This window comes from Moschus berezovskii, chromosome 6, assembly GCF_049115385.1.
Source record: "Moschus berezovskii isolate FMDL1 chromosome 6, NW_MosBer_1.0, whole genome shotgun sequence".
NCBI classification, from domain to species: Eukaryota; Metazoa; Chordata; class Mammalia; order Artiodactyla; family Moschidae; genus Moschus; species Moschus berezovskii.
The window spans coordinates 45,869,551-45,890,593 of NC_142465.1; the positions used below are offsets into that span (position 1 = coordinate 45,869,551).

The 21,043-nt window shown below is 39.9% G+C and overlaps 1 protein-coding gene across 1 annotated transcript in view; it reads left to right on the forward strand.

Moving 5' to 3' along the window:
* Positions 1-21,043, forward strand: part of SLC2A13 (solute carrier family 2 member 13) — a 559,427-nt gene that overhangs the window by 509,028 nt on the left and 29,356 nt on the right. The window contains exons 8-9 of the mRNA XM_055396779.2: positions 20,420-20,541; positions 20,668-20,820. Of these exons, the coding sequence (XP_055252754.1) occupies positions 20,420-20,541; positions 20,668-20,820 (275 nt within the window). The remainder of the gene's footprint in view (positions 1-20,419; positions 20,542-20,667; positions 20,821-21,043) is intronic.

Genomic DNA, 21,043 nt, shown 5'->3' on the forward strand with positions numbered 1-21,043 from the left:
GGAAAGAAAATCAGATCAGAGTCTTGGTGTGGTTTGAAATTCTTTAAGTTTGAAATGATACAGATGGGTTTTGCAGTGACTCGCTGGAAAAGACTCTGATGCTGGGAAAGGTTGGGGGCGGGAGGAGAAGGGGACGACGGAGAATGAGATGGCTAGATGGCATCACCGACTCTGTGGACATGAGTTTGAGTGTACTCCAGGAGTTGGTGATGGACAGGGAGGCCTGGCCTGCCGTGATTCATGGGGTCGCGGAGAGTCGGACACGACTGAGCGACTGATCTGATCTGATCTGATCTGATGGTATGGAAACGTACTACCACAGGCAATAACTTTTTAAATTAAATAGAGATAACCTTCTTAGAATTAAAATATTTTTAATGATAAATATATCTGTCTTCTCTAATGTTTACAATATAATGGAGAAATTGGTGTCAGATGACCAATGACCAGTTTAATGGAAACTGATTAAAGTATTTTACTTTTTTGTTTAACAAACATTTATTGAGCATTGCTTATGTGCAAAATGTTGTGCTAAGTACTAGCCTATGAGGCCCAGGGAAGGAAGAAGGAATATAGAAGTATTGTGTGCTCACTGGAGAATTGTACCCAAGTAAAACAGAGGCTGTAAAAGAAGTCTGGTAGGTTGGAGCAGGAAATAGCCATCTACTCCAGTATTCCTGCCCAGAAAATCCCATGGCAAGAGGAGCCTGGTGGGCTACAGTCCATAGGGTTGCAAAGAGTTGGACACAACTGAGCACATACACACAGGAAACTAAGATCCTATACACCTTGGAGCAACAGAGCCCACACACCACAACTGCTGAACACACACACCACAATTTAGTGCAGCGAAGGACACCACATGACACAAAGAAAAAACCCTGCACGCTGCAGCTGAAACCTGACACCAGAAAAATAAATGAATGAATAGATTTTTTTTTTTTTAAAGTCAGGTAGGAGAAAGAATCTTTCAGTGTGGAAAAACCTCAAGTCTCTGGATTAAAACTTGAGAGGGACGGTATAGCTCCCCATCATGGAATCCTTGTCACAGCATAGTCACATGAAGGCCCTTCATATAATTGTATTACCGATTTTACTTGCTTTAGTATTTTTTTTTGAAAATTTGTTTTTCATTATTATAAGATTATTAAATTATTAAGTAGTAATAGCAATAACTCTACTGAATACATTAAGCCTTTTCATTCATTCATTTACAAATAAATGTCTACATTGTGCCACATACCAAACATCATTTAAGATAGCACAACAAATGGCTATCAGCTTATATACCAATGATTGGAGCAGTATGCCTGCAGCAAACCCCATTTAGCATAATCCCTCTCATTTCTTGTCTTCCTCAGTGGCTCAGTGGTAAAGAACCTGCCTGCCAATGCAGGGGATGTGGCTTCAATCCCTGGATCAGGAATATCCCTTGGAAAAGGAAGTGGCAACTTACACCAGTATTCTTGCTTCGGAAATGTCATGAATAGAGGAGCCCGGCAGGCTACAAAAGAGTCAGAAATGACTTAACCATGAAACAACAATCTCATTACTCACTGTTCTAGAGCCCATAACACACAAATGAACTTTTCCTCTGTGTTTGCTGCTACTGTTTCCATTACACTGTTTCCCTGACTCCATTCAATTTGGTTCGGTCTCTCCTTTCCACCCTGTACTTCAGAATTCCTCATATGATTGCCTCATAATGGCAAGAAATGAAAAAAGAAAGGAAAGGGAAGGAAAGAAGAAAGCCTGAAATTGAAAGTAAAAAAAAAATAATAACATTGATTTTCTTGAAAAAGGAAGTGTTAGTCGTTCAGTCATGTCCAACTCTTTGCAACCCCATGGACTGTAGCTGGTCAGGCTCTTCTGTCCAGGGAATTCTCCAGACAAGAATACTAGAGTGGGTTGCTATTCCCTTCTACAGGGGGTCTTCCCAACCCAGAGATCGAACCCAGGTCTCCCACATTATAGGCAGTTTCTTTACATCTGAGCCACCAGGGAAGAGGGAAATTCTTAATATGATTCCTAAAGGAATTCTTGAAAATATTTAGTACAGAATAATTGGAATAAGTATAGTATCTCCTCCAGTGACTACATAGGGAACATTTATTTTTTTATACCATATTTCAAATTTGAAAAAAACCTTTTTGAGGGAATGGATATGCGTGTCCATTAGATACACTCTGTGCACTCTTTTCTGGACCTGTAAAATTTGGATTAGAATCACACTCAGTACTCTATCATAGAATTTAGCCTTTATATTGTTAGAACTTCTCATGTTGAGAGGAACAGAGACACACTTTGTTTCCTCAGTTACTGGAAGCTTTATGGTAAAGGTGCATAGAAAAGTAAGTGGGGAAATGAGAAAAATATTCAACTTTTATGCAGCCCTGCTTCATGGAGATCTAGAATACTAATCATCAGACTGGTAGCTGTCTGCTCTTGGTCTTTCTCTTCTGCACTTCCCCCATCACTATCAACTACATCACTCTTCTTGTGACCTCTGTTTATTCTTCTCTCTCTGAGTCTTTCCACTTCTGTATTGCTGTGTCCTCTTCAGATGTTTCATATTCTGCTTTCCTGAAAGAGGAAGAATATAGATTGTTTCTCAACATTCTCTGGTATAAAGCATCCACCCTATACCAAGGCTGTTGATGCCTTGGTGTCAAACATATTTATATCCAGGCAGGGAGTTTATGGGTCACAGTATTACTATTTGCATATGGGAGACCTCTCCCCAACTTCCCCAAGCTGTGGGTAGAGATGGGGCTTGTGATATTCCTGAGAAGGGAAACAGCGTTAGCGATGACTATGGTGTATAAATATGCCAACCAAAGCTTTTGAAGCCTTTTGCACAATATGAAGGAACAGTGTGATGGAGAACATATGTAATTCAAAGGCAAGATTTCCCTTCCTGTCAGTGCCATTTGAAGCAGGAGAATGGCTAATAACTTTAATGTCTGCCTTTAGTATGGGAAAAATTATAGAGTAAAAAAAATGGGAAAAAGAATCCCAAGATTAGTTGTCCTCAGTTCAGTTCAATTCAATTGCTCAGTAGTGTCCTACTTTTTGCGACCCCATGAATTGCAGCATGCCAGGCCTCCCTATCCATTACCAACCACCAGAGTCTACAAAAACCCATGTCCATTGAGTTGGGGATGCCATCCAACCATCTCATCCTCTGTCGTCCCCTTCTCCTCCTGCCCTCAACTTTCCCAGCATCAGTGACTTTTCCATGAATAGGCTCTTTGCATCAAGTGGCCAAAGTATTGGAGCATCAGCTTCAACATCAGTCCTTCCAGTGAACACCCAGGACTGATCTCCTTTAGGATGGACTGCTTGGATCTCCTTCCAATCCAAGGGACTCTCAAAAGTCTGCTCCAGCACAACAGTTCAAAAGCATCAATTCTGCGCTCAGCGTTCTTCACAGTCAAAATCTCACATCCATACATGACCACTGGAAAAACCATAGCCTTGACTAGATGGACTTTTGTTGGCAAAGTAATGTCTCTTCTTTTCAATATGCTGTCTAGATTGGTCATAACTTTTCTTCCAAGGAGTAAGCATTTTTTAATTTCATGGCTGCATTCACCACCTGCAGTAATTTTGGAGCCCAAAAAAATAGAGTCAGCCACTGTTTTCACTGTTTGCCATCTATTGGCCATGAAGTGATGGGACTGGATGCCATGATCTTAGTTTTCTGAATGTTGAGCTTTTTTTTTTAATTGGAGGCTAATTACTTTACAATATTATATTGGTTGGTTTTGCCATACATTGACATGAATCTGCCCCGGGTGTACATGTGTTCCCCTTCTTAAACCCCCCTCACACCTCCCTCCTCCCCTTATCCTCCCTCTGGGTCATCCCCGTGCACCAGCCCCGAGCATCCTGTATCATGAGTCAAGCCTGGACTGGTGATTCATTTCACATATGATAATATACATGTTTCAATGCCATTCTCCCAAATCATCCCACCCTCGCCCTCTCCCACAGAGTCCAAAAGACTGTTCTATATACCTGTGTCTCTTTTGCTGCCTTGTATACAGGGTTAAGGTTACCTTCTTTCTAAATTCCATATATATGCATTAGTATACTGTATTGTGTTTTCCTTTCTGGCTTACTTCACTCTGTATAATAGGCTCCAATTTCATCCACCTCATTAGAACTGATTCATATGTATTCTTTTTAATGGCTGAGTAATACTCCATTGTGTATATGTACCAAAGCATTCTTATCCATTCTTCTGCAGATGGACATCTAGGTTGCTTCCATTTCCTTGCTATTATAAATAGTGCTGCAATGAACATTGGAGTGCATGTGTCTCTTTCAATTTAGCTTTCCTCGGTGTGTATGCCCAGGAGTGCAATTGCTGGATCATATGGCAGTTCTATTTCCAGTTTTTTTAAGGAATCTCCACACTGTTTTCCATAGTGACTGTACTAGTTTGCATTCCCACCAACAGTGTAACAGGGTTCCCTCTTCTCCATACCCTCTCCAGCATTTATTGCATGTAGACTTTTGGATAGCAGCCATTCTGACTGGTATGAAACAGTATCTCATTGTGGTGTGGGCTTTATCCCAGGAATGCAAGGATTCTTCAACATCCACAAATCAATCAATGTAATACACCACATTAACAAACTGAAAAATAAAAATAATATGATTATCTCAATAGATGCAGAGAAAGCCTTCGACAAAATTCAACATCCATTTATGATAAAAACCCTCCAGAAGGTGGAAATAGAAGGAACATTCCTCAACATAATAAAAGCTATATATGACAAACCCACAGCAAACATTATCCTCAATGGTGAAAAACTGAAAACATTTCCCCTAAAGTCAGGAACAAGACAAGGGTGCCCACTCTCACCACTACTATTCAACATAGTTCTGGAAGTTTTGGCTACAGCAATCAGAGCAGAAAAAGACATAAATGAATCCAAATTGGAAAAGAACTAAAACTTTCACTGTATGCTGATGACATGATCCTCTACACAGAAAACCCTAGACTCTACCAGAAAACTACTAGCGCTAATCAATGATTACAGTAAAGTTCAGGATATAAAATCAACACACAGAAATCCCTTGCATTCCTATACCCTAATAATGAGAAAATAGAGAAATTAAGGAAACTATCCCATTCACTGTTGCAATGAAAACAATAAAATACTTAGGAATATACCTACCTAAAGAAACAAAAGACCTGTACATAGAAAACTATAAAACACTGCTGAAAGTAATCAAAGAGGACACTGATAGATGGAAAATATACCGTGTTCGTGGGTTGGAAGAATAAATATTGTCAAAATGAGTATACTACCCAAAGTAATTTATACATTCAATTCGATCCCTATCAAGCTACCAACAATATTTTTCACAGAACTAGAACAAATAATCTCACAATTTGTATGGAAATACAAAACACCTCGAATATCCAAAGCAATCTTGAGGAAGAAGAATGGAACTGGGGGAATCAACCTGCTGGACTTCAGGCTCTACTACAAAGCCACAGTCATCAAGACAGTATGGTACTGGCATAAAGACAGAAATATAGATCAATGAAACAAAATAGAAAGCCCAGAGATAAATCCACGCACCTATGGACACCTTATCTTTGACAAAGGAGGCAAGAATATAAAATGGAGAAAAGACAGTCTCTTTAACAAGTGGTGCTGGGAAAACTGGTCAGCCACTTGTAAAAGAATGAAACTAGAACACTTCCTAACACCATACACCAAAATAAACTCAAAATGGATTAAAGATCTAAATGTAAGACCAGAAACTATAAAACTCCTAGAGGAGAACGTAGGCAAAACACTCTCCGACATAAATCACAGCAGGATCCTCCATGACCCACCTCCCAGAATATTGGAAATAAAAGCAAAAACAAATGGGACCTAATTAAAATTAAAAGCTTCTGCACAGCAAAGGAAACTATAAGCAAGGTGAAAAGACAGCCTTCAGAATGGGAGAAAATAATAGCAAATGAAACAACTGACAAAGAATTAATCTCCAAAATATACAAGCAGCTCCTGCAGCTCAATTCCAGAAAAATAAATGACCCAATCAAAAAATGGGCCAAAGAACTAAACAGACATTTCTCCAAAGAAGACATACAGATGGCTAACAAACACATGAAAAAATGTTCAACATCCCTCATAATCAGAGAAATGAATGTTGAGCTTTAAGCCAACCTTTTCACTCTCCTCTTTCACTTTCATCAATAGTCTCTTTAGTTCTTCTTCACTTTCTGCCATAAGGGTGGTGTCATCTGCATATCTGAGGTTATTGATATTTCTCCCAGCAATCATGATTCCAGCTTGTGCTTCATCCAGCCCAGTGTTTCTCATGATGGAATCTGCATATAAGTTAAACAAGCAGGGTGACAATATATAGCCTTGATGTACTCCTTTTCCTATTTAGAACCAGTCTGTTTTCCATGTCCAGTTCTAACTGTTGCTACCTGCCCGGCATACAGGTTTCTCCAGAGGCAGGTCAGGTGGTCTGGCATCCCCATCTCCTTCAGAATTTTCCACTGTTTATTGTGATCCACACAGTCAAAGGCTTTGGCATAATCAATAAAGCAGAAATAGGTGTTTTTCTTAAACTCTCTTGCTTTTTCGATGATCCAGCAGATGTTGGCAATTTCATTTCTGGTTCTTCTGTCTTTTCTAAAACCAGCTTGAACATCTGGAATTCACGTGTTCTGGAACCTGGCTTGGAGAATTTGAGCATTACTTTGCTAGCATGTGAGATGAGTGCAATTGTGCAGTAGTTTGAGCATTCTTTGGCATTGCCTTTCTTTGGGATTGGAATGAAGACTGACTGTTTCCAGTCCTGTAGCCACTGCTGAGTTTTCCAATTTTGCTGACATATTAAGTGCAACACTTTCACAGCATCATCTTTCAGGATTTGAAATAGCTCAGCTGGAATTCATCACCTCCACTAGCTTTGTTCGTAGTGATGCTTCCTAAGGCCCACTTGATTTCACATTCCAGGATGTCTGGCTCTAGATAAGTGTGAGTGATCACACCATCGTGATTATCTGGGTCGTGAAGATCTTTCTTCTACAGTCCTTCTGTGTATTTTTTGCCACCTCTTCTTAATATCTTCTGCTTCTGTTAGGTCCATACCATTTCTGTCCTTTATTATGCCCATCTTTGCATGAAATGTTCCCTTGGTATCTCTAATTTTCTTGAAGAGATCTCTAGTCTTTCCCATTCTGTTGTTCTAATTCTTTGCATTGATCGCTGAGGAAGGCTTTCTTATCTCTCCTTGCTATTCTTTGGAACTCTGCATTCAGATGCTTATATCTTTCCTTTTCTCCTTTGCTATTAGCTTCTCTTCTTTTCACAGCTATTTGTAAGGCCTCCTCAGACAGCCATTTTGCTTTTTTGCATTTCTTTTTGGGGATGGTCTTGATCCCTGTCTCCTGTACAGTGTCACGAACCTCCGTCCAGAGTTCATCAGGCACTCTATCTATCAGATCTAGTCCCTTAAATCTATTTCTTACTTCCACTGTATAGTCATAAGGGATTTTATTTAGGTCATACCTGAATGGTCTAGTGGTTTTCCCCACTTTCTTCAATTTAAGTCTGATTTTGGCAATAAGGAGTTCATGATCTGAGCCACAGTCAGCTCCTGGTCTTGTTTTTGCTAACTGTATACAGCTTCTCCATCTTTGGCTGCAAAGAATATTATCAATCTTATTCCGGTGTTGACCACCTGGTGATGTCCATGTGTAGAGTCTTCTCTTGTGTTGTTGGAAGTAGGTGTTTGCTATGACCAGTGCGTTCTCTTGGCAGAACTCTATTAGCCTTTGCCCTGCTTCATTCTGTGCTCCAAGGCCAAATTTGCCTGTTACTCCATACTTTGGCACTCCAGTCCCCTATAATGAAAAGGACATCTTTTGTGGATGTTAGTTCTAGAAGGTCTTGTAGGTCTTCATAGAAGTGTTCAACTTCAGCTTCTTCAGCATTACTGATCAGGGCATAGACTTGGATTACCATGGTATTGAATGGTTTTCCTTGGAAACAAACAGAGATCATTCTGTCGTTTTTGAGATTGCATCCAGGTACTGCATTTCGGACTCTTTTGTTGACCATGATGGCTACTCCATTTCTTCTAAGGGATTCTTGCCCACAGTAGTAGATATAATGGTCATCTGAGTTAAATTCACCCATTCCAGTCCATTTTAGTTCGCTGATTCCTAGACTGTCAATGTTCACTCTTGCCATCTCCTGTTTGACCATTTCCAATTTGCCTTGATTCATGAACCTAGCATTCCAGGTTCCTATGCAATATTGCTCTTTACAGCATCGGACCTTGCTTCTATCCCCAGTCCCATCCACAGCTGGGTGTTGTTTTTGCTTTGGCTCCATCCCTTCATTCTTTCTGGAGTTATTTCTGCACTGACCTCCAGTAGCATATTGGGCACCTACCGACCTTGGGAGTTCATCTTTCAGTGTCCTATCTTTTTGCCTTTTCATACTGTTCATGGGGTTCTCAAGGCAAGAATACTGAAGTGGTTTGCCATTCCCTTCTCCAGTGAACCACATTCTGTCAGACCTCTCCACCATTTCCCATCCATCTTGAGTGGCCCCACATGGCATGGCTTAGTTTCAATGAGTTAGACAAGGCTGTGGTCCATGTGATCAGATTGGCTAGTTGTCTGTGATTGTGGTTTCAGTCTGTCTGCCCTCTGATGCCCTCTCTCAAGGCTACCGTCTTACTTGGCTTTCTCTTACCTTGGACATGGGGTATCTCTTCATGGCTCCTCCAGCAAAGCACAGCTGCTGCTCCTTACCTTGGAGGCGGGGTAGCTCCTCTCGGCCGCTGTCCCCCGACCGCTGATGTGGGGTAGCTCCTCTCGGCTGCTCCTGTGTCAGTACGGCAGCCGCCACTGCACTGTCGCAGCCGCCCTCTTAGTCCTATGAGTCACTAAAGTTTTGAACTATAAATTCAAAAGTGAAATCAATCATCATCTGAGTAGATGTACTTTCCCCTCAATTTTCCATTCTTCCATTTAGTCTTACCCATGTGACTTTATATTCTAGATAATATTTTGAGTTTGATATCCCCACACTGCCAACTTTATGGCATTTTCCATGTTTCCAGATAATCTTTACAAAGTAGACCACAACAAGGCTGGCTGTAGGTATGATGATGTAGTAAGAAAAAGAATGATGAAGTATTCTCTTATTAAGTAATACAGTGAAAATTTTTTCTTACATGAAATGGGGTTGAACCTTGAATGCTGATGAGAACTCTCTCCAAGGCAGAGTTCAGGGCTCCTCTGACTTGGTGATTCTTTACAGTCAATCCAGAACTTCAGAGACATGTGTGGAAGGAACCAGAGAGGCAACCAAGGACCATGTCCTCTTATTTGTGGCCATAATTGTACTATCCATTGTACTGTTAGCCAGTTTGATACCAAAATGAAAGTAACTGAAGTTAAATCTAAGACATTTTGACCAGGCTTCAAACCCAGACCATCCTCTGTATCTTGCCCCAGCTTATTTTTTGGCTATTATTTTAATGGCTCCTTTATTCTATTCAGCTGTGGTACCCTTATTGACTTAACTATCCTCCGTTGTAGTATATCTTCATTATTTCTAATTATTTAACTATTTTATGCCTGTGATAAATAAAAGTACAGTGACAGTATATCTTCCAGCATACAATAATTTTTCATTTAGATAATTTCCTAAGGATACATTTTAGAAATGAGACTTTGGGTCAGGAATAATTGGGTATGAATATTCTTATGTAAAACTGCCAGATTTCATTCCAAAAGGAAGTTGAATTGAAGTCACTCAGTCATGTCTGACTCCTCCGTCCATGGGATTTTCCAGGCAAGAACACTGGAGTGGGTTGCCATTTCCCTCTCCAGGAGTTCTTCCTGACCCAGGGATTGAATCTGGGTCTCCCCCATTGTAGGCAGACGCTTTACCATCTGAGCCACCAGGGAAGCCAAAAGGAAGTTACACTAACTTAAACTCTTACCAGAATTAAAGACTATACCAATATTACTGTATCTTCATCAGCTTTAAGTATTGCTGTTATTTTCATTTGCTTGCCAACTCATTTTCTGTCCATCTTTTCCCCATATTAGGGCATATTAACTAGCCAACATACTGGTATATAGCTTCAATTCGGTGTTGTTATTCAGTCTCACAGTCATGTCCAACTCCCTGCAACCCCACAGGCTGCAGCACACCAGGCCTCCCTGTCCCTCACCATCTCCCAGAGTTTGCCCAAGTTCATTCCATCAGTGATGCGGTCCAGCCATCTCATCTGACACTCTTTTCTCCTTCTGTCCTCAGTCTTGCCTAGCATAAGGGACTTTTCCAAAGAGTTGTCTGTTTGCATCGAATGACCTAAATACTGGAGCTTCAGCTTTAGCTTCAGTCCTTCCAGTGAATATTCAGGATTGATCTCCCTTCAGATTGCCTGCTTTGATCTCCTAGCAGTCCAAGGGAATTTCAGGAGTCTACTCCAGCACCACAGTTCAAAGGCATCAGTTCTTTGGTGTTCTTCATTCTTTATGTCCAGCTCTCACAACTGTACAGTGATTTATATATAAATAAAGCTTTTTTGATTCATTTTTAGAAATGGCTGTAGCTCCAAATTTCTAGTGCTTTTGAAATTTACCCATGTCCATGTTTAATCATCTCAATAATTCTAAAGGTTTTATTTTTAAAAGAAAACAACAGTAATTTTAAAAAGATACTAGATGATTTTTTTTTCAACTTGCCTTTATGTAGGAAAAATGTGAAACATGAAAATAGAGGGGAAAGGCTTGACTATAAAGAATAATCCAAGACCAAGATGTTCACCATGGTCTTCATACTACATGCTCGGGAGCTATACTTCTCTAAAATTGTTGAACTCCACATATTTTAGTTTAAACGCTGTGTTGCCAGACTTGGCAGAAGTTTGTTTCATGTTAGTCTATTAGTAAACAGAAGTTACACTGTCTGAGGAGTAATGATTCAAGTTTGTTAAAGTAATATTTTCTGATTGGATGCCAACCACTCCAGTACTCTTGCCTGGAAAATCCCATGGACAGAGGAGCCTGGTAGGCTGCAGTCCATGGGGTTGCTACGAGTCAGATATGACTGAGCGACTTCACTTTCACTTTTCACTTTCACACATTGGAGAAGGAAATGGCAACCCACTCCAGTGTTCTTGCCTGGAGAATCCCAGGGACGGGGGAGCCTGGTGGGCTGCCGTCTATGGGGTCACACAGAGTCGGACACGACTGAAGTGACTTAGCAGCAGCAGCAGCAGCAGCAGTAGCAGCAGCAAGGGTACTTGTAAATTTATATCACCCTAGTCCTCTGATTGATTGACACTGTGTTTCTTTATTTCTTCTCAGACAAAAGTGAAAATGCCCTTTCCTGGAGAGGTACTCTGTCCTTTTCTAGGTACCTCTACCACCACCATTAGACTATAAACATGTGTAATCAAACCATCAGTTCAGTTCAGGTCAGTTCAGTAGCTCAGTCACGTCCAACTCTTTGCGACCCCATGAATCACAGCACGCCAGGCCTCCCTGTCCACCAACTCCGGGAGTTCACTCAAACTCATGTCCATCGAGTCGGTGATGCCATCCAGCCATCTCATTCTCTGTCGTCCCCTTCTCCTCCTGCTCCCAATCCCTCCCAGCATCAAAGTCTTTTCCAGTGAGTCAACTCTTCACATGAGGTGGCCTAATTCCTATAAAGAACTATGAGATTTAACCCTTAGCAGTGTCCATTTGGTTTTGAGGTGATAGCTTAATGATCTTGTTTAAAGAAATCACAGTTCTGCATCAGGAATTGGAGATGAAATCTTGCTTCCCTAACACTTCTCAGAAATGAATTGACAAGTGAAGCCTGTGTGGTAAGCCAGTAGAAGAATGGTAACTGTGTCACAAAATTGTAGTAAACTGAAAGGTTGGGGGCGGGAGGAGAAGGGGATGACGGAGAAGGGGATGACAGAGAATGAGATGGCTGGATGGCATCACTGACTCTGTGGACATGAGTTTGAGTGTACTCCGGGAGTTGGTGATGGACAGGGAGGCCTGGCGTGCTGTGATTCATGGGGTTGCGGAGAGTCGGACACGACTGAGCGACTGAACTGAACTGAACTGATTCCTTCCTTTCTCCAAAACCCCATCTTTTTAAAAAAATTTATTTCCTTTTTTAATTGAAGGATAATTGCTTTACAGAATTTTGTTGTTTTCTGTCAAACCTCAACATGAATCAGCCATAGGTATACACATATCCCTTCTCTTTTGAACCTCCCTCCCATCTCCCTCTCCATCCCACTCCTCTGGGTTGATACAGAGCCCCTGTTTGAGTTTCCTGAGCCATACAGCAAATCCAAAATCCCAAGTCTTTCATAAACTCTTCTGGGAAGATGGCAAAATTCTGTAGGTTTCTCAGTGATTAAGATTGGAAAGATAAAATTTGAAGTTTTGTGCTATAAAAACAAGTCATATTTTTTTCCATCCCCCATACATGAACATGAAACACATAAATAATTTCATCATACTGAATAAAGGAACAATACAAAAAGCATGTACTGTGTAGGAAGCAAGGAATAAGTTATGTATGGTTAATTGTGGCAAGAGCAAATTGCACCACTTTATTCCTTTGGTTATTTCTTTGGTTTAAAACTGTTTAGAAATGTGATGGAGAAATAACACCAAAAAAAAAAATAGAAATAGCTCTACGTATGAACTGATTTGGGAGTAGGTGTTGAGTAGGCAAGGGAGAATTGTTCTACCTTCAAAGAAAGCTGTTAATTTCTAGATGCATTATTAAGGGAAGCACTGTGGACTTCACAGCTAGAACAGGGAACTAATCTTTTTTTTTTTTAATCTACATATCAAGTCTTAGTCTAGTCTGTTAGTAAAGAGTAGTTCTCTCACTCCACCAAAATGAGACCTATTTTGCTTGCTTGCATATAATTCTTCTTTGTTCACTGCAGTGCTCTCTTCTCAGCTGCTATTATTCCAATTATTTTCTGTTTTTGCTCTAGGATGTGGTGAGAAGGTGCCTCATCAGAGAGCATGACTCTTTCTAATCCCAACCCACACACTTATGTCAAAGTACTTTTGTTCTTTCCCCAGAGCACTGTGTTCTTCCACCAGCAGTCACTAAGCCAGGAAAGCATGAGGGTATTTTGTAATAAAACTTGGAATATATACTTTTATTTTTTAGTTGGAATTTCTAGTGTTTATATTTTGAAGGTCACGTGTGATGTCACATTCTTAGTCATAAGCTGTCTACGCATTACTAGGTAAGTAATTCTGCCAGGTTCATGCCTGCAGCGCTTTCCTAAAATCAGCATGAGAATGAAGAGGAGTTAGCCTTCTATGTGTATAAATGTGTGTGTCCAGATGGTTGAAAGCTACATCACAGCGAGCAGAGTCTACCTGAAAAGATCCTGCTTTCCATTGTTCAGCAAGCAATCATACAGGAACTTTGATAATAATGAGTTGTAAATAGTGAATAGAATTTTTCAGTGAATTTTAGTGATCTATTTGTAAGCATTTCTGTCCTCAGCAATCTGTCTTTTCCCTTTCCTTCTCCTTCCCTTTTTCCCTTCATTCCCCTCCCCCTCCCACTTTCTATCCTATTCTCTCATTTTAAGATCTTCATAAGCAAAATATTATTTGACAGGTGGGAAGTGAAAGTGGAGGATTTACTGATCAGGGGATCGCTAATGCTGTTTAATACTTATCATTTAACAAATGTTAAGGATTCACCATTCAATGACCATTGTTCTCTATACAGAGTTCTAGGATGGACTAGTGGTTGAGATTTTTTAAAGGGAGGGGAATACAAAAATAACCATTCTTTGGCAAACAGATAAATTGCTTTCTTTGTCAATTAATTTGAACAATCAATCTTTGTAACAAGTCTATTGTTAAGGACTCTTACTTTACAGATGGGTTACCCAGATGATGCTAGTTATAAAGAACCCACCTGCCAAAGCAGGAGACATAAGACTCAGGTTAGATCCCTGGGTTGGGAAGATCCCCTGGAGGAGGGCATGTCAACCCTCTCCAGGATTTTTTGCAGGGAGAATCCCATGGACAGAAGAGCATGGTGGGCTGTAGCCCATAGAGTCACAAAGAGTCAGACATGACTGAATGACTTAGCACACACATATACATTTTGCAGATTATAAAACCAAGGTAACTTTCCCAAAGTTAAACAGTGGGTAAGTGGCAGAACTGAGATACTGAACTGTGCAGCTTGATGCTAGACCCTGTGTCCTTAACTTTTGTGCTGTGCTGCCTGGGATGAGAGCTCAGGATGGTAGAGGAGGGAGTACATTCAGATAGCATAATACAAAGCACTATGTGATAACAATATAGATGAGGAAAATGAAAAGGCATTGAGAGGAGGAAGACTATTTCAGACAGGTGAATGGGTGGCGTCTGTACTAGCCTTGAGGGCTAGGTAGGTTCTGATAGTAGAAATCAGGAATGAGAATCTGCCTTCAGTTAGGAAAAATGGCATGAGTACAAGATGCTGAGTCTGGAAGGTAGGTTCAGAAAATAAGTAATCTAGTTTAGCTGGAGAAAAGGATTGTGTACACAGTACAGAATAAATGAAAGGAAGGGAGTCACCAGCTTCCCAGGTCATACTCTCCTCCTCTGATCATTCATCCCTCAAGGTTTGGTGGTGGTGGTGGTTTAGTTGCTAGGTCATGTCTGACTCTTGCTACCCCAGGGACTGTAGCCTACCAGGCTCCTCTGTCCTTGGGATTTCCCAGGTAAGAATATTGGAGTGGGTAGCCATTCCCTTCTTCAGGGCATCTTCCTGATCCAGCAATCAAATCCTAGTCTGCATCATAGGCAGATTCTTTACCACTGAGCCACCAAGGAAGCCCTCACAGGATAAGGTAGGCTACAGCCAAATTTTGCAGGCCCCATTTCATGGGCATTTGGAATAAGGAGGATGATGTGTTTTGAGCTGTGAGGTGGCATGAACAATACTCTAAAGAGCTCAGCTTGGTGGATTAGTAGTTTGAAGAAAGCAATGTGAGAAGCGGGAAAAATAACTAAGATTGTATTTGTTTTCTATTGCTGAAAAACAGTCTTACCACAATATTAGGTTAGCAGCTTAAAACAACCCACATGTATGATATCAGTTTCTGTGGATCAGGAGTCTAGGCATAGCTTAGCTAGGTCTTCTGCTTAGGGTCTCACAAGATTACAATCAATGTTGGCTGGGTCTGTAGTTTCATCTGGGGCTCAGTTAGGAAAGGATTAGCTCTTGTTAGCAGAATTCTATAGCTTTTGTACTAATGACTCTGTTTCTTGCTAGCTGTTAACCAAAGGCTACCCTCAGCTCCTAAAGATTTCTCTCAGCTCCTTCCATGAGCATTTCAATACTGGCATTCCATAACATGGCAGCTTGCTTTTTCAAAACCAACAAGGCCACCTCACGCGACGAGTTGACTCACTGGGAAAGACTGATGCTGGGAAGGATTGGGGGCGGGAGGAGAAGGGGACAACAGAGAATGAGATGGCTGGATGGCATCACCGACTCTGTGGACATGAGTTTGAGTGAACTCCGGGAGTTGGTGATGGACAGGGAGGCCTGGCGTGCTGTGATTCATGGGGTCGCGGAGAGTCGGACACGACTGAGCGACAGAACTCAACTGAAGGAAATTAGAGACTTCAGCTTAATAGCACTATAATCTTAATCAAATGTGTCCTGTTACTTTTACCACATTCTGTTGGTTTTTAGCCAACAAATCAAAGGTCACCCCCACACTTAAAGGGAGAGGATGACCTACGAGCATGAACATCAGGAAACACACAGGTAGAGACTCATAAAGGCCCTATACTAAGGTCTGCGACAGCCAGATACAGTTGGTGAAACCAACACTCCAGAATCTGAATTAAGTTGGTATGAATGAAAATAGAAAGGAAAAGTCAAATTCAAAAAATTATGTCTAGGAAAGATAATTATGATATCTTGCAAAATTCATTGCATATATTAACTCACACATGCCTCAAAATATCTCTGACATAGCTACCAGGAAAATCCTTATTTCACAGGTGAGAACACAGACTTTTAGAAGTTAAGTGCCTAGATCACATACATATGGCTTCAAATCTGAGTATCCTAATATAGATTTTAAAAGTAGGATATCAGTCCCAGAGTTCATTCTCTTAGCCACCCTTCTTTACTTGTGCTTCCATGGTGCCTCAGCTAGTAAAAAATCTGCCTGCAGTGCGGGAGACCTGGGTTTGATCCCTCGGTTGGGAAGATACCCTGGAGAAAGGAAAGGATACCACTCCAGTATTCTGGCCTAGAGAAGTCCATGGACTATATAGTCCATTGGGTCACAGAATCAGACACAACTGAGCAACTTTCACTTTCAAAAGTATAGAGAATTTAAAGAGAGATAGATAAGAAAGACTGATGATTTTATCTAATTTCAACTCTGTTTCAACTCAGAGAAATGTCATGAGAGGCACTATTAAAATAATATGTATTGTGTATTTACTACATGCCAGGTAGTGTGGTTAGCACTCAATATTCATCATCACATTTAATGTTCCCAACAGCCTATGATAATAGTCTTTTCTCCTGTTTTACAGATCAGAAAACATGACTGTGCCTATACTCACTAAACTCTAGTTTCCACAAAAAAGGGTTGTTATTTTGTTCATAACTATATCTCTAATGTCTGACACATAAAAAAAAGTGTTCACTATATAAATTTTTGAATGAATGAGCATAGCTTATAAGTGGTAGAGTTATGATAGGAACTCAGAATAGCCTCACTCTACCTCCTCTAGAAAATAATGCATTCCACTATAGTCTAGAAATCTATATATGGATGTTCAGCACATATGTAAATTCAATTAATGGAGCTTGAGGAAGAGGTCATGTCTAGGTTCCCTGTAAGGGAGCATCTATGTGGATATCAAAATCCCTAAAATTAGATGAAATGATTAAGGGAGAGGGTATAAGCCCCAAACCAGAACCTGAGAGAACATCTGTATTTAGAGGCTGAGGGGAGGAAGAGTCGTTTTAAAAGGCAATGAAGACAAATACATTAGAGAGTCGAGATGGATATATTGACATAAAAATAAAGGGGAAAGAGAAGGGAGGAGAGTTTTCAGCAATATCAACTACCACAGGGTAATCAAAGAGCCTCAGAATTAAGGCAAGATAATTACAGTTGAGAATTAGGAGGCCATCAGTTTGGGGTGAACAATTCAGAGAAAATAGGGCATGAGTAAGAATCAGGAGAGTGTCTGCGGATGAGGACCTCACTACTGTAATCTACTTTATAATTTCAGATGAGCTAGCAGTAGTAATATGAAAGGGATGAAAGATTTTAATAGGAGTAATTTTTGTGTGTTGTAAATAGAAGGGTAGGCTCAAGTAGGAAGAAACTAAAGATGGCATAAAGAGAATTGACTATTGATGGAACATACCATAGAGGAAATAGAAGCAAATGTAGAACCACTAATAGGAAGGGCTGTCCTTAGAAGAGGCAAGAGACATGTTACCATTCAAAGTAGGAGAAGAATCTGAAATAAAATAAAAGCAAAGGTCCAATAGAGAAAAATTGACGGAATTCAAATTGAAAGTCTTCAATTTTTATGAAAACAGAGGCAAGTTCTTCATACCCAGGAAAGGTGGGAAAGATTTCAGGACTAGAGGATAGTAAGAAATATTTTATTAATTGAGGGAACAGTTGACTGAAGGTTTATTCAATGTTTACTCTAAAATAAGCAGAAAATTCAACAGAGAAGACAGTAAAGAATCATTGTTAGGAACCCAACTGAGGAGAAATAACATGAACTTTTAATAGATGTCATTAGCATAGTTTCATAATTTTACCCAGCTTCTGAAAAGTGGTTATTAATGGAAGTTAATAGTCCTGCACAGAGTTGGGAACTGAAACTATTAGAATGACAGGCAAGCATGGAAGAATGAAAGATGGATTCTAGACATCAGTAAAGACAATATTGGCGTGGTCTGAGTTGAACAATGATGTGACTGAATACTGAGAGGAATTGAGAGTCTAAAGATGTGATTTGGGTACTAGAAATAAATAACATGTTTATAATCAAAAGGAATGAGGTACGTTTGAGACCCTGAAGTAAAGTAGTCAAGCTAATTATAATACCCTTTCCGCAGTTTCAAAGGTTAAGTAAGGAACTATGAAACCAAGATATCAGATGAGCCAGAAATAAATGTAAACTAATATGGCAGAGGATGAGAAGGGTGGAAAAGATAACTGACCAGGACAAGACAATTAGGGTGTTATGATGGAGGTCATAAACACAGGAATAAGAACAGAGCTTAGATGTCAAGGTTCAAAAATAGAGGTTGATAGCGATAGAACAATAGCATAAGAAATAACAGTAGAAGAATGTTTTTCAGGTTGATCAGGTCTTCAGATGTGCAGTCAGCAGAGAGAGACTGCTAGAGAAGCAAGTGCATATAGCAGGAAGGTAAAGGGTTATTTTAAATAAGATAGAAGCATTGCTCCCTGCCCATACTACCTTATCACCCCTTTACAGGTGATCCTTCTAATCCTTAAAATTACCTGTAAGGAATTTTCCCCCATTTTACAAATGAAATATTCTGGTTCTAAAATTTGAAATTTTGCCCTTACTTCAAAATCTAAAGCTTTACAACATACTGACTTTCAGTGGTTTTTAAACTGTTACTGCAGCCTTCAAAGACTAACTAGAAATCATGTCTGATATTTGAAATGGATATGAAACACAATGGTCTTTTTTAAGGTATAATTTACATATATAACTATATTAGTTTCAGGAGTACAATATAATGATTCAACATTAGGGTATACTGGGAAGTGATCACTACAATAAGTCTAAATAACATCCATCTCTACCCATACTAATAATTTTTTTCTTAAGAATTTTTAAGATCTACTCTATGCAATACAATATTATCAACTGTGGCTACTATGCCACACTTTGGCCACCTGATACAAAGACCCAAATCATTGGAAAAGACCTTGATGCTGGGAAAGATTGAGGGCAAGAGGAGAAGGGGACAACAGAGGATGAGATGGTTGGATGGCATCGCTGACTGAATAGACATGAGTTTGAGGAAACTCAGGGAGATAGTGAAGGATGGGCAAGCCTGGCATGCTGCCATCCATGGAGTTACAGAGTCAGACATGACTTAATGACAACAACTACAACCATGCCACACACTACATCCTCATGACTTTTTATTTTATAACTAGACGTTTCTGTCTTTTGGCGCATTTCACCCCACACTACTCCCCACTCCTGATGACCACTGATCTGTTTTCTGTATCTATGAGCTCCTTATTTTTATTAAGAATACATATACAAATGAGATCATATGGTATTCGTCTTTTTCTGATTTATTTCACTAAGCATAATGTTCTCAAGGTCCATCCATGTTGTCTTGAATGGAATGGAAAGACTGAGTATCACTTCATGGCAGATAGATGGGAAAACAATGGAAACAGTGACAGACTTTATTTTCTTGGGTTCCAAAATCACTGCAGATGGTGACTGCAGCCATGAAATTTAAAGACACGTGCTCCTTGGAAGAAAAGTTATGACCAACCTAGACAGTATATTAAAAAGCAGAGATTACTTCACCAACAAAGGTCTGTCTAGTCAAAGCTATGGTTTCTCCATTAGGCATGTATGGTTGTGAGAGTTGGACCATAAAGAAAGCTGAGCACTGAAGAACTGATGCTATTGAACAGTGGTGTTGGAGGAGACTCTTGAGAGTCCCTTGGACAGCAAGGAGATCCAACCAGTCCATCCTAAAGGAAACCAGTCCTGAATGTTCATTGGAAGGACTGATGCTGAAGCTGAAACTCCAATACTTTGGCCACCTGATGTGAAGAACTGACTCATTAAAAAGACCATGATACCGGGAAAGATTGAAGGCAGGAGGAGAAGAGGAAGACAGGATGAGATGGATGGATGGCATCACCAACTCATTGGACATGAGTTTGAACAAGTTCTGGGAGTTGGTGGTGGACAGGGAAGCCTGGCGTGCTGCAGGCCATGGGGTTCCAAAAAGTTGGACACACCTGAGTGGCTAAACTAACACACTGACTGACCATTTGTTTGTCTTTTGAAAAATGTCTCTTATGCTCCTCTGCCCATTTTTCATTCAGATTATTTTTTTATTATTGAGTTGCATGTACAATGTTTTGTTCTTGAATTATATTCAGCTGTAAAAAGTTTCATGTGAGCTTACATATATAGTCCTCCTTTTTAAATTTTTTTCAAGAGAAACATCTTGGTTTCTTTTCCTTCATGAAATTAAGGAACTTACAAATGCATTCTAGATAATACATTGAATTTCTGCAACTACAACCTAAAACCGTAAGTTAATATTTATCTTGCCTTACTTTTCAGGTGTGAAAATGAAACCAAATTCAAAACAGAAGAAGTATTTTGGGCTTACAATTTCTGCCCTACTCCATACTCCTGGACTGCACTTCTGGGCCTTGTTTTATATCTTATTTTCTTTGCACCTGGTAAATAAAAACTCTATTGTTGTTATTGTTATTTTAATTAAATTGTCTCTATTTAGAGAAGACAAGCTACTCTTTTAAATTCCTTACATGCTACTTTACTGAAATTCTTCATTTTGTACTTCTCAGGAATGGGACCAATGCCTTGGACTGTGAATTCTGAAATATATCCCCTTTGGGCAAGAAGCACAGGAAATGCATGTTCATCTGGAATAAATTGGATTTTCAATGTTCTGGTTTCATTGACATTTTTACACACAGCAGAGTATCTTACATACTATGGTAAGATAATATAGTTTCATTTTTATTTTCTACTCTTGTTTTTAGATTTGCTGTCATTTGTGATTGAAAAACTAAATGGTTATATTTTTGCTATTATAATTATCTCTGTAAGGCTGTCTTATTCCCCAGAACCCTTGGAAATGTTTCTGGGAAAAGATAAGAGAAACTGTCCTTTCCTAAGCAGTATTGCTTCTTGTCCCTCAGTGCTTTATAGCTTTCACCC